Raw genomic sequence first — 13,973 nt, 5'->3', positions numbered from 1 at the left:
CCTTCTAATTGAATACTCTCAAGGAAGTCGTTTTTAAGCTCCCTGGGTTTTTAGCTGCTCATCTGTAAAATGGGAAATATTTATGTGAGCACTGTTGTGGTAAGTAACCGACGTGCACAAATTACCTAACACCATTTCTAGCACACAGATGCTAGCTGCTGTATGTGGGAGTGGGAGGGGGGAAGGGGTGGGAGTGAGCACAGCTCAGTGATCTGGCATGTGTTTAGAAGGCACAAATCCCTGTGTTTGATTCCTAGCGTCACATTAAAAACAGCTATGCACACTGGGAAGAGAGAACCAACTCCTAGCAAATTGTCACCTGACCTTTATACATCACACAGCCTGTGCCTCCCCACTAAAAATGTAATAAGAAACAAAAACAACAACTGCAACCCCAAAATGGATAAAAAAATTAAAGTTGTTGGTTGTCTTGAAAAATTTTAAATATACTTTAAGACCAAGAATTAATTTTGTTTCTCAAGGAAATGCCCTAAAGTCATTCTTCTTTAAAAGAGGACTAGGGGGTGGGGGTGGGGGTGGGGGTGGAAAGATGGCTCAGTGGTCAGGAAAATTGGCTGCTCTTTCAGAAGACCCTGGTTCAATTCCCAGCACCCACAACTGTCTGTAACTCCAGTTCCAGGGGATCCGACACCCTCACATGGACATACATGCAGGCCAAATGCCAACCTACATAAAATAAAGACAAGTAAAGAATTTAAAAAAAGAGGACTCAGGATAAGAGTAACCATAAAACACATGGGTAACACCTATGTCAGCAGTTCCTGAAACTGACATAAACAAAAGTAACCTGTCCCACTATGCCCTTCGCATGCTTGAACTCATTAATTCTTACGAGGAGGTCCCATTACCAGCCTACTTCGTAGAGTAGACTGACACAGAAGGATGTTAAATAAATTGTCCACAGTCTCCACAATTACAAAGTGGTTGACCTGGAATGCAAAACCAAGTAGTAGACTACCAAATTCATCCTAATGAGAATCACACTAATTATATCCTGACAGGTTACAAGACCACAGATGTGGAAAATCCACAAGAAATAGTCAAAACACAAATCAGCAAGCCTATGAGATAATTTGCACACTCATAACACAGCTAAAAATGGGAAAATGCAATCACAATAGAGGCAAAACATTCAATAACTGGCTATAAATTCAGCCTAAGATGCAACCAAGTACAAAACAACATAATATCTAAGCTGTTTGAGAGGAAGATGCCACTGTAGTGGACAGGACTCTCTCTCTTTAATAAGTAGATCTGGTCCTATTCTGGTCAGTCTGTGCCTACATGGCATAAAATACCTGTACATCAGTAAAAAGATTGGACCACAAAGAGAACTAAGGATAGCATTTGGGAGTGCTGAGGGGGTGTTAACCACGCAACCCTGCAAATAACTATTTGTTTAGAGAACATTTATGGCATGCTGGATTATGAATTCACTCTGTATCTACATAATGCTCTGGAAATAGCTACTTAATATGGAAATGAATGAGCAATCAACTATTTACCCCAATGTGGAACAGGGCGCTAACAGGCTTGTGGTCACTAGTTTTGAGTTCCATGTGACTCCGGTAATGAAGTTGATTAATATTTATTCCTCTCCAAAGAATTCGGTCACACCAGGCTGGAACTCGACATTTCCCACTGTAAATAAAAGAATGAGTCACACACAGAACATACCACACTAGACTGTAGTAACACACATTGGTTTAGAAATCACATTAGGCCTCTTTTGTTATATGCTTCCAGCAAACCACATACTTCTCCTTCCTGGAGGACCCCTATCATCATCTTCTCTACATTCCAAGTTCTGAGAATGGCCTGTGTCTGCTTGTAAGCCACTGAACTCCTAGCACTACTGCCCAGTACAAAGTATGTGCCTTGTATCAACTAACGGATGGTTTTCCTAAATTTAGGTCTGCTCTTAAACAATGTCACCACAGAGGGAGATAGAACAGCACCTTCTTAAAATAGTCTTCTCAGGTCAGGGTTCCATTCTGAATATTTACTCTTCCTTTGCTCCACCTGACTGCAATGGTGCTTCATAATAGACAACTACGCAAGTGGAAAACTGCCATCCTCGATTCCTAGACTGGGTTTAATCTCTATATAAGAGTAGAGCTTTCTCTTCTAAGCCTGGACTTTTATGGACACATCTAGCTTCTTTGATAGAGATGAACTAACATGCGTGCATGCAAGCCTGAGAGCAGAACAGTCTATAGAATACCCAGGGCAAGAAAAATTTATTCATCATTCATTAAAATACGAAATGCCTTGTACACTTGATCTAGTAGGGGACTCAAATATTCCTGATCAGTGGCTCTGGAGCTGGCTCGTAAGTGGCAGACACCAAGCAAAGTGAAAGAGGTCCCTCAGTGTCCCTTTTCAACTGCTGAGTCGTTCCTTAGAAACACTGGCCCTTCCCCCCACACCTAGAATCTCATCCAAGGCTCGCAGAGTCTAAAGCAGATGAGTATGCCCATGGATTCTTTTGTCTTTCAAGATTCTGAGCTACCCAGGAAACTAGAAAAAAGAAAGAAACGGTATGTAGGGGACAAGCAGTTAAAGATTTACCCATAGGGCTACTCTGCTTGGGAAATGAGGAAATCAAAGGGACTCCAAGGAATAGTTCTCTTTTTTCCGACAACAGCAGGTGTGGGTCCAGACATCAGGATTTCTAAGAGGTCACCAATGAATTATTTTTTAAGACCTATTTTCAAATTTTCATTTATGTGTACATATAAAGGCCAGGAGAGGGTGTCAGATCCCTTGGAGCTGGAGTTATTGAACTTGTGTCCTCTGCAAGAGCACCAAGTATTCTAGCCACTGAGCAATCTCTCCAGGCCCTTACCAATGGATTCTAATGTGTTCTCAGGACCAAGAATGACTATATAGAAGAACTGCTTATGACTCTTTGTTCTCACCTTCTGGTATCCAAAGTTAAGTAGCAGAGAAGCAGTTTGGGAGAGGGGGCTAAGAGCATTAGGTAAGAAAGAAGGGTAAGATCAGGAAGGCAAAAATCTAAACGAGTTTGCAGAGGTGACAGAAACAGGGTACCAGAGGCAGCTCATAAAATGTCACCAGCCCTGACATCTAATTAATACTTTCCTAATATAAGCTCAGTTTGAAATACTCTTCTGTAATAACACTGAGCCATTAGATTTCCCTTTCTGCATATGGAACGATATAAAAAAAACCCTAGCCTGTCAGGAGGGACATGAAAGGACACAGAAAAGATCAAGCCTTAACCTTTTCTGTGAGAAGGTTCTTATCACTTTACCTGGAATCCCATCTGTCAGTTTTAGAATCATACTTGTAAGTGGGAATAAACTTGATTTCCCCTTCATTGAAATCCACAAAGGCTTTTTTCTGTGTGCGCTGAATGTTTAACTACAGATAGAAAGAAACACCACATAAGCACAATAACACCACATCAACAGAGCTGATAATCAGGCTGATTTGCCGCTGCTCCCTTTCTAGGTATCCAGTTCCACAGCCTTTTCAATTGTGGAAAAATACACAGATAAGATGGCTTATCTTTTGAATTCAATGTCAACACTGCCATAGCATCAGAACTCACCTTCTGACAACACTTGTTATTAGCACATTGCCATTTTATTGCCAACTGTGGCCAGGATAAAACTGTGGAAACAAGAACTCTGAATAATCCTACAATGTTGAGAACTGGGCAGGCACAACCGAGCACAATTATAATTGTAACAAAAAAACCCCACATAAAGCTTGAAAGGATAATTTCTGAAACCAATTTCAGTGACTAGTTAACATTTTTCTTTCTTTCTTTTTTAAGCGGGTGGGTTGGGGCTGTAGAGAGGGTCCAGTGGTTAAGAGGCACTGCTCTTCCAGAGGACCCAAATTTGTTGGATGGCTCACAACTACCTGTAACTTAAGCTCCAAGAGATCCACAGCCTTCTTCTGGCCTCCATGGGCACTGCACAGACATGCACTGACCTATACTCAAACACACATACACATAGTAATCCTCCTGTCTCCACCTCCCCCTGTTAATGCTCGGGTTACAGGTACATGTGACCATGCTTGGCTTTTTATGCCGCTGTTGGGATCCAAATTTAGGTCCTCAGGCTTACAAGGCAAGTAGTCATTTCTCTAGCCCTATAATGTATTGTTGTAAAAGTTATCCCTACTCAGATATTTTACCAAAGTTACACACGACTCAGCATTTATCCCAACTGTACCCTTTCTGGAGGCAAGAAAGAGGAAGCAATACAAACGAATTAGCCATTCAACCTCAGTGTAAAGGAAGATAGCTAAGAAAGACTCACTATAAAAACTATTGTACTGCAAAACACCTGAATTTTTACTGTGTCTAAAGGTCAAACGATTCTCATAAGGATTTAAAGACATTTGAATCAAGTCAAAACTTTGTCTTTCTTCATTAAGAAACATTTACTTTCACTCGTGTACCATGATGTTCTGGGCACATAATCAAAGGAAGTGAAATCACCATACCAAGGAGATATGTGTACACATATGTTTACTGTGGCACTATTTATAATAGTCAAATATAAGAAACCAAGAAAAGTGCCTGTTAATACTGACTTGATAACGAAAACATGGCATATATATATATATATATATATATATATATATATATATATGTAAATTATTCAGCCATAATGAATGAAATACTATCATTTGCAGCAAAATGGATGGGACTAGATATAATTAGTGTTAAATGAAATAAACCAGACACAGAAAGATGTATGTTATATTTCAGCTCTCAGGCATGAAAGCCAAAAGTCAACCTGAATGTAGAATAGTGACAATCAGAAGGTGGGATGTGAGGGGAGGTCACATACAAATAACCTGGGTGATTTTATGGTGCTGTAGATTGTACACACAGCCTAACAGATTATGCAAGTGTTCTACCACTGAGCTACACCCCTAGATCCCAGAGTCTGGATTTGATTACTGTACTCTGACTCTACATGCTGATACATCACAATAAACACAAAGACTGTGTGCAATTAATATATATTAATCAAATATGAAATGACATGAAGCATTCATTTTTATTGGCCAGTACCTATATTCCAAAAAAATTATTTTTATGATCAAGGTGTGCTGGCACATGCCTGTAATACCATCACTTAGGAGGTATAGGCAGGAAGATGACAAGTTCAAGGCCAGTCCTAGGCTATACAACTAGTTCCATGCTAGGATAGGCTTCATAGCGATATTCTAGCTCAAAAAGAAAAACATAAATGTATGAAAATAAAAATTCAACTTCTTTACCAGGTTTATACACTAACATAGTGGCTTATATTCATAGAGACTGGTTTATTGAATATCAGGTTTTGTCTGATCGCTCCATAATCAGTAATTTTCCTACAAGGACTTTTGTTTTTCTTGCTTGTTTATATGTGGGTTGGCATCCATGTGGGAATGTGCAGAGGCCCGAGGGTGGTATCAGGATGTTTTCTTCAGTCACTTCTCTACCTTATATTTTGAGATTGGGCTCTTTCATTGAACCAGGAGCAAGCCCGTAGGATACACTTATCTCCCTCAGAGCAGGGATTACAGATACATGCTACTGTGCCTGGCTTTTACATGGGCGCTGAGGATCCTAACTCAAGTCCTGATGCTTCTGCAACAAACATTTTTATCTACTGAGCCACCTTCCCAGCCCTTTACACTGTTTTTAACATCAACAGCTAAATACCAGTCAACACTAACATATCAATCATTCCCTATTAGAATATAGCTTATGCTATTATCCCAAACAAACTTCTTTTAGTCGTTTCCCAGTCTCTTTCATAGGGCCCCCCTCTCTCTTTTACCTCCAAACTGTTGCTCAACCTGCCAAATAATCATAGAACAATTCTCCCCATTCCATCTGCTAAACCACATCAACACAGCAGACGGCCATTTCCTCTAGGAAGTATTCTCCAATTAACCTCACCAATTCTGCAGCCCATGTATACAAATCTCTAAAATCTCTGCCTGATAAGGACTTACTGAATGAATTTTATATTTGCTTTTTGTCACCAACATTATGTCCCTTGAATCTTAGCACTTAATCAAGGTACTCCAAATCTCTATATCACCAGCCACAATATCTTGCAAGATAGTAAAACTTGCCATCTCTTTCTAGCATAAGTCATGCCTACCATGTGTCTATCCCACAATCCTCACAATCTCTGCCATTGAAACTTCACTTACCTGGTCGAATTTCAAGAGCTTCTGAAGGTCATTTTTATTAATAAGAGTTTTCACCTCATTGGCATCAGGCATGCAAAGTCTGTAGTTCAAGTCTCCCAACCAAATGACAACACTGAGGACCAAGAAATAGATTAGAATAGCAATAATTAACATTAAAGTCAATCAGAGGAGAACAGAGAGAAGAAAATGGGCAGACTCCTTATAAGGATCTATTTATCACTGACAAGGGGTTTAAAGATGTAATTAATTCTTTAGGGGCAAGTGCTACTAACACGTAAGAAAGACAATAGATTGTAAAATAGCTAGGAAAATAGGCACGCCACATAAAATGGAGTGAAAACGGGGCAATGCAGTATACATATGGGATTTGGAAGCCAAGGAGTTAATGGACTGAGAAGCATGCAGTTTATTTGCTGGATTAGCTTCAAAATTTTGTCTGGCTGCCTGCCAGGTCTCTAGGCGAGGAGAATCTTAATGCTTTTTGCCTCCCAGAGCCCCGAGGTTTTGTAGGTGCTCTGTTACGGTTTGGAGGGTGGGAAGGACTGACAGAACCCACTAGGAAAATTAAGCCTGGCTTTTCAGTGTAGCCAACCTGACTAAATCTGTTGAAGATCTGAAGTTCAAGTTCCAGGAAAGAAGCAAAACTGGCACCTTAGTCCTCAGTCACAGAAGCAGGACTTGAGATGTGCTGAGAAGACCCTGAAATTACCACATCAAAATGGGTCCCTTTTGAGTCACCTCAGGTTCTCAAAGACAACAGGAAAGTTTGGACTCTTGGAAAATCAATTTGTGGAATTTCTGGGGACTTCATGACCATAAATTTCAAGGCCTTGACTTTGTCACCGTCAAACAGAATTCTATATGATCCTAACTGTTGAGACAGTACAGACACATTCAAGTATCACTATCTTTCCCTATTCTTTCCTTAGTTCCCCTAATATCCACTGCTTCTAATAATCCTAAATGATCTCTTGATTTACTACAATTCCCACCTCCCACTATTTCTTCCAAATCACCCTCAGAATTTCAAAGAGCAATTCATTATTTTCTATTACCGCCCAACCCATCCCTCAGTGGATTTCTGCTCCAGTCCTTAGGAAATCCCATTCTTCACAGAACTGCCACTGCCCCTCCTGTTTTTAATAATCACAGCCAGTAAAAGGAATAATGTAGATCTGCAGACACAAAGCTGGAAAGATAAAGAGGGCACTATGTTCTCATACAACAAGTATGTGTGTCTGTATATGTATGGAGAAAAGTTGAAAAGAGACTGTTCAATAAAATGATGCATGCCTCCATGTCCTTTCATTTTTTCTAGTAGCTGCGCTTAAAATATAAAAGTAAAAATAACAACATTTATTTAATCCAATACACCCAAATCATTAATGTGTGATTAATATTTTGCAAATTAAGGTATCCCACATTTCCCCCAAGCAATCTTCAAAGTCCAATATAGCTTTTGCTTACACACCTCTCAGTTTGACTAATGACTTTCAAATGCCAACAGCCAGATGCTGGCTATCATATTAGACAGTGCAGCCCTAGAAAGGTCTACACTCAAATGTTAAATAAAGACAATCTCCTTTGCAGAGAGAGACTGGCTAGGGAGAAAAGGAGGGAAGTAAAGGGTTTTAAACCATGCTTACTCACTTTATCTTTTAGTATCATCACACTTACAGTGAACATTTCTATTTCATTTTTTTAAAATGATGCTAATGTGCAGATTCCTTCAGCATTATTTTAGAAGCTACAAACCTTTTTTTCCCCTAATGCCAAACCTAATTTCTCTGCCTCAGTGAATCTGCTATTTCAAAATAACATTCTCTTCTTTGTGGCCCCAATCCCCAAATGGTAACCCCTCCCTCTGCACAGCTCCGTAGCGTCTCCCCCTATTTAATCACTGTTACAACTCAAAGGCCACTTACTCATGCTTCATGATGTTCAGTTGTGGCACAGCCTGATTGGGAACCACAAAACTCATTCTTGCACAGATGTCTTTGTAATCCTGATTCCTTCTTTCAAATTCTTCCACATGGGCAGCCAGGTGGGAGTTGACGATGCAGAAGGTGGTGTTATGAAATACAAATCGTACAGCTACTCCACCTTTGTTCCCCTGTTAGCAAAAGTAACTATAAAGGTATGCAGCACAAGGCATCATCGAACTTCACACAGACATAAACAATAATCGAATGAATTGCCGAAGTAACTCACCATTTTCCCCATGATTCCCGTTCCCACCGTTTCTGTAGCAATATCACGGATATACCGACACTGATCTCTTTTGGCAAATATCAGAAGCATCATCCCCACAAGGCGGACTAGTTGAACCTGTGAGTTCCAGGGAGTTACAAACAGCTAGTGTGAGCGTCACTCTCTGCTACATAGCTACCTTCCTAGAATGACCCACAAAGTGATTACTAATGTCCACATCTGGATCTGCATCCTCTAATTTCCTACTGGACCCCATAAATTGGAAACCAAGGTTCTCTGTGGAAGCTCTAGTCTCGATTTGACTAATGAAAGTCAGAATCCCTGAGGACAGTGTATAAGTCTCTCTCAGTCTCTCTCTCTCTCTCTCTCTCTCTCTCTCTCTCTCTCTCTCTCTCTCTCTCTCTCTCTCACACTCTACTACTAAGTCATATTACCAGTTTTAGCTCTCTTTTTAAGTCACCCTGTAGCCTACTGAGGGCACATGAAAAGTTCAAACAGTAAAGAACAAGCTATTATCCCAGCTTGTTCTCTCTTCTCCTTCCTAGACTCTGAGTTCTAGTTGTCTCAGATATTTAAATCTACAAACAGTGACCCTTTGAATTTTGAGTATTTTTAGTCTCAACTTGAGCTAGAGAGCTGTAACATCTTCACGATTGATGCCACGTGCACAAACTGTTCAAAAGCATAGAAGAACATTAGATTACTCCTTCTGAGATTAGGACAGTCATCTTCAAATGAAAACGACTCTCCTAGTAGCTAAATGCCTCTACCAGATATCTTCTAAAGACCAACAAATTGAACCACCTTGCTCAAGTCAACTTTATTATTATTATTATTATTATTATTATTATTATTATTATTATTATAAATAGCTGGGTGTTGTGGCACTCACTTTTTGTCTTTTTTTTCCAGAGCTGAGGACCAAACCCAGGGCCTAGTGCTTGTTAGGCAAGTGCTCTACCACTGAGCTAAATCCCCAACCCCAGCACACACCTTTTTTAAAAAAATATTTATTTATTTTTATTTTATATGCATTGGTGCTTTGCCTGCATGTATGTCTGTGTGAGGGTGTCAGATCTGAGAGTTACAGACAGTTGTGAGCTGCCATGTGGATGCTGGGAATTGAACCCAGATCCTCTGGAAGAGCAGCCAGTGCTCTTAACTGCTGAGCCATCTCTCCAGCCCCTCAACTTTATTCTTGACCTACAAAAAAGTATAGAATTTGTTTAAATCCCACAATACTGCTATTCTTGTTTTGAATCTAAGGCATACTTTATGCACTCCATAAGCTTCATTCTGCTTTTCTTGTAGGCATTTAGTTCTGGCCATGTTGGAAGACAATCTTAAACTTTTACTACACAGACAGATCAGTTAGCTTATATGTAATTATTTTGACTTAACTATTAATGCAAAACCAATACATTGTTTTCTTTTAAAAGCTACCTAAGTGATAAAAAAATTATTAACAGAAAACTTATGCTTTTTTTTGCCCTCAGAAGTAACTATGGTAGATTAGGCCCCCTTAGCACAGTATTTCACATGGGCAAGAATTCAATTATTTAACAAACCTTTTGGAAGAGGTTCAGATAATGGAATAACTGAAAAGGAGAATCCAGTGCAGCTTACTTTTTTATACTTGGCCTTTGAAGGCAGACCCCTTTCCACAGCCATGGACCATTCTTGCTCTTTTACAGACTCAAAGTAGAAAAAGGCTTCTGTGCTCAAATCCAGCTCTTGGAATCTGAGGGAAAAAATGGATGCAGGAACTATACACAGCCCACAATTTTTTTGGCTACCTCCTTTCCCATTTGCTAAGACATTAGAGTAAAGGGGAAAAAAAGAATGCAAGATAAATTTTATAAAAGACACATAGTTTTTTTTTAAAGAATCTCCACCATTATAGTCATGGGCTATACAAAAACTAAACAATAACAATCAAATATCTCATTGGGACAGTAGTGAAACTTCTCTTTTATAACCTTTGAATAATCACTGTGAGAACTGATCTCATCTGTTTCTACGATGAGCAGTTTCCTATGGGTTTCATATTTTCTTTTGACCCACAAATTAGCCCTCACATATAGTCTACATCAAGTTTGCACCAAACAAGTTTTAGAAACAACAGGAAGATCAAGGCTGGGGAAATGGCTCAGTCAGGAAAGTGCTTGCTGTACAAGTGTGAGGACCTGAGGTCCATCTTCAGCATCCATGTAAAAAAAGCTGGGTGTGTAGGCATATGTCTGCAATCCCTGCACTGGGGAGAAAGAGAGAGCAGGATCTCTAGGCAAACCCCTGGTTCAGCGGAGAGACCCTGTCTCAAAAAAAGAAAAAGGTATATAAGGCTTTATCATAGAAGTGGGTGGCAGTTAATGTAGAACTCATAACTGGCCAAAGTGCTGAGAACTAGTGATGTTGGAGTGCTCTGCTACTATGGGACAGCTACGTCACACATTCCAAGGCTCAGGGAACATGTGAAAGAGGGTCTGGAAAGAATGTAAGAGCCAGAAGATGGGGACATGTACAGCAAAAGGACATCTTCTGAATGATATAGTCATTGCTCCTCTTGAACTCATTACAGCTGTGGTTATCTGCATAAGACCTGTACAAGATTGGGCCCATCAACATTTCATCATGGATAGGGGAGGGGCCATGGGCAGGTAATGGTTGCTGGTGGAAAGGAAACTTTCTTTGGTGGAATAGCCACTGATAAGTTGCTCATGCTCCAGTACATAACCTCCGACCCATGCTCACATGAGAAACTCCAACTAAATGCAATGGGTCACGTATATAAAGAAGACATGAATGTAGGAGGGAGACTTGTTGGGAAGAAAGGTTTCAGCAGGAGAGAGAGAAGGTAATAGGGACTAGAAACAACTAAAATTCATTATATATGTGAACGAAATGGTTAAAGAGGAAAAAAATGGAAAGAAAGTAAGATGGAGAGTGATTGTGGAATCCCCTAATGACCTGGTGCTCACATGTACACGTTAACACATTTACATACACAAACACATACACAAACAAAGGTGAGAGAGAGGCCAAAGTCATGGTACATTAATACCAAATATAGGAAAAGGAAGGTCCACAAGTGGTCTTTACCCAATGCAGTAAATATCAGGAGGATTTGGATCACAGTTCAGCCAAGGTTCTAAGCTGCTATCTGGAGACTGGCCATTCACATTCCAAGTTCCAACAAAAAATCTAATATAGTACAACAAAAAAATTAATTTGAAAACAAAGATAACGTATGAACAAACATAATACTGCTTTTAACACTTCTATGAAAGGGTATCTTGATTAACATAACTCTTCAAAGTGTTTTCCCAGATACACAAGAAAAAAATTTTGCTTGTAGAATACAAAGGCATGGGTTTATTTTCTCTACATTTTATATCAAGTGAATCAACAAAAAGGAACTTGGTCTGTATTTTAAACAAACACACTTAACTGTTTTGCCAAATTTCCACTCAATTGAAGTCCATCCAAATTCATTAAGGGAGAGCTTTAGGTTAGGATGGGAAAGAGGTATCTTTGTGCTGGACACAGTCTAATATGGACAACTGTTCTGTAAAGAGCTATAGCTAAACTGAAAAAACCAACTTACTTCTCGAAGCTCATGAGGACAACTGTTTGGGAAATTTCAATGAGCAGATAGTACACTAAGCGGGAAGGCAGAAGGGATGACTCATATGACTGTCTTAATTGTTCACATGTAAGCATTGTGTAGAATATGAGGAACTGCAGTTGTGATTGAATTCAAGGAAATGATGCATGCTAGGATAGCAGATGGGACTGGAGTCTTGGATTAGAAAGGCTATTCTGCCCATGAGTAACACACTGGGGATACATGCTACACCTCATCACTTCCCCTTTATACCACATATACCAGGGTCCAGAAAAGGGGATGTTAATGAGCCAAGGCGAAATGAAAACTAATAGGAAAGGATTCAGGATAGATCTTCCAATCAAGGGGACTAGGTGAAACTTTAATTTATCAAAGCAGTAAATTAATATATGGTAATAATGGTGGACTTTAATATTTCAGTACTGGCTGGATAAAGATTCAGCAGGCCAGATGGGACACATACTTGTTTATAGAAGGTGGGAGAGGGCAATTTTCTATTATATGTGAGTCTGATTTGTTCCTCTAAGTGTGCATAGAAATATTAGTGGGCATGGTATCATTAGCAGGTAGGAAATTGAAAGTATAGCTTCTGCGGAATTTCAGATACATGTTTCGGCAGAGACAGGAGCCTGAGTCAGATGATCATCACCTTATTAGTGTGCTTTGACTCTTAATGAAGCTAATATTTTTATAAATAAAATTTATACTGTTATACCTAAATTTTTAGACTCAGTGAGTAGAAGACAGACAAACCTGAAAGACTGGAGGTTGACATATTCTTTTTCTCGCTTTGCAAGGAGATGTTTGATGAGACCCTCTCGCTGCCCAGACTGGGTATTTGGTACAAATAGCTTCCGCATGGTGTTGGTCACCTTGGGCTGTTCCTTGTTTGAAGCTTCCTTTTCACGTGGAGGCCTAGCAAATCAAGCAGGGATTCAAGAGGAAAATTGGCTAAAATGTAAGCCTCTTATGGGGACAAGTATGTCACAACATAGGACTTACATTCTATTCACTGAAGGAGGTGGAGGGGGCGGTTCCCGATGAATCGCTGTGGGGTGGTTTTGTGTGTTCATTTTTTTATCTAAATTCATAGATGAAAAATTATCCTCAAATCCAAGCAGCCCTGAAGGACACAAGATCCAAAGTCAAAGTGAAGATACAGAGACCGTCCAACATAGCCAGGAGAGGCAAGGCTTTTATTTGCTTATGACTGCGTCAGTAATGCTGCTAAACAGAAGGGTACCCCAGGGGTATGCACTGACACACTAACTGTAATGATAGAAATTTATACCAATCTGGACACTGAATAATACAAGCCGACATTTACAGAAGGGATTATATATCATTTGTCTTCCTTACATTTCAATAACTCATAAGGTATGTGCCATTAAAAATCTTCCCACATTGTAGAGAAGGAAACAGAAGTTCAGAGTTGTTGAGTCACTCAAAGATGATGACGTAATTAGTAAGTTTCATGTCAGCATTTTACTGACTTGACATTCAAACCTAGGCTGTCTGGCTGTGGAGTTTGTACTTTTACCTTTTTTTTTTTTCCCCCAGTTGGCTTGTAAAGAGCTACTCTACCACAGAGGGAAGCATTAGTCCATGACCATGGGGTCAATAAAACCACTCCACACAATCAATTAATCTGAACTAATACAATCTACTGACTCTAAAATGATCATAGCAACCAGAGGTGAAAGAGTCTTTCCAATACCTGAATAAGCAGGTTTATCCTTAGTGTCTAATTTCTGGTACCAGCTAGATGAGTCTTTTTGTTCTGGAACAAGAAGCTGTGACTGAGCTGGAAAGACAAGATTTAGGTCAGACACTGGGAAGACCATCACTAAACTACAACCCAAAGCTATTTGTTTATTCAAAGTCCTTGAGTGCATGGTCAGCACAATTCTGGAAAGGA

At 39.7% G+C, this 13,973-nt stretch overlaps 1 protein-coding gene across 1 annotated transcript in view; it reads right to left on the bottom strand.

Moving 5' to 3' along the window:
- Ocrl (OCRL inositol polyphosphate-5-phosphatase) overlaps positions 1–13,973 on the bottom strand; it is a 56,606-nt gene that overhangs the window by 23,665 nt on the left and 18,968 nt on the right. The window contains exons 5-14 of the mRNA XM_052738832.1: positions 13,773–13,859; positions 13,058–13,178; positions 12,809–12,970; positions 11,530–11,631; positions 10,057–10,171; positions 8,431–8,547; positions 8,145–8,332; positions 6,220–6,331; positions 3,299–3,408; positions 1,527–1,662 (exon numbers count right to left, since the gene is read on the bottom strand). Coding sequence (XP_052594792.1) covers positions 1,527–1,662; positions 3,299–3,408; positions 6,220–6,331; positions 8,145–8,332; positions 8,431–8,547; positions 10,057–10,171; positions 11,530–11,631; positions 12,809–12,970; positions 13,058–13,146 — 1,131 coding nt within the window. The 5' untranslated portion in view covers positions 13,147–13,178; positions 13,773–13,859. The remainder of the gene's footprint in view (positions 1–1,526; positions 1,663–3,298; positions 3,409–6,219; positions 6,332–8,144; positions 8,333–8,430; positions 8,548–10,056; positions 10,172–11,529; positions 11,632–12,808; positions 12,971–13,057; positions 13,179–13,772; positions 13,860–13,973) is intronic.

This window comes from Peromyscus californicus, unplaced genomic scaffold (genome assembly GCF_007827085.1).
Source record: "Peromyscus californicus insignis strain IS unplaced genomic scaffold, ASM782708v3 Scaffold_10__1_contigs__length_136768540, whole genome shotgun sequence".
Lineage (NCBI taxonomy): Eukaryota > Metazoa > Chordata > Mammalia > Rodentia > Cricetidae > Peromyscus > Peromyscus californicus.
This window is presented reverse-complemented; position numbering and strand designations above follow the sequence as displayed.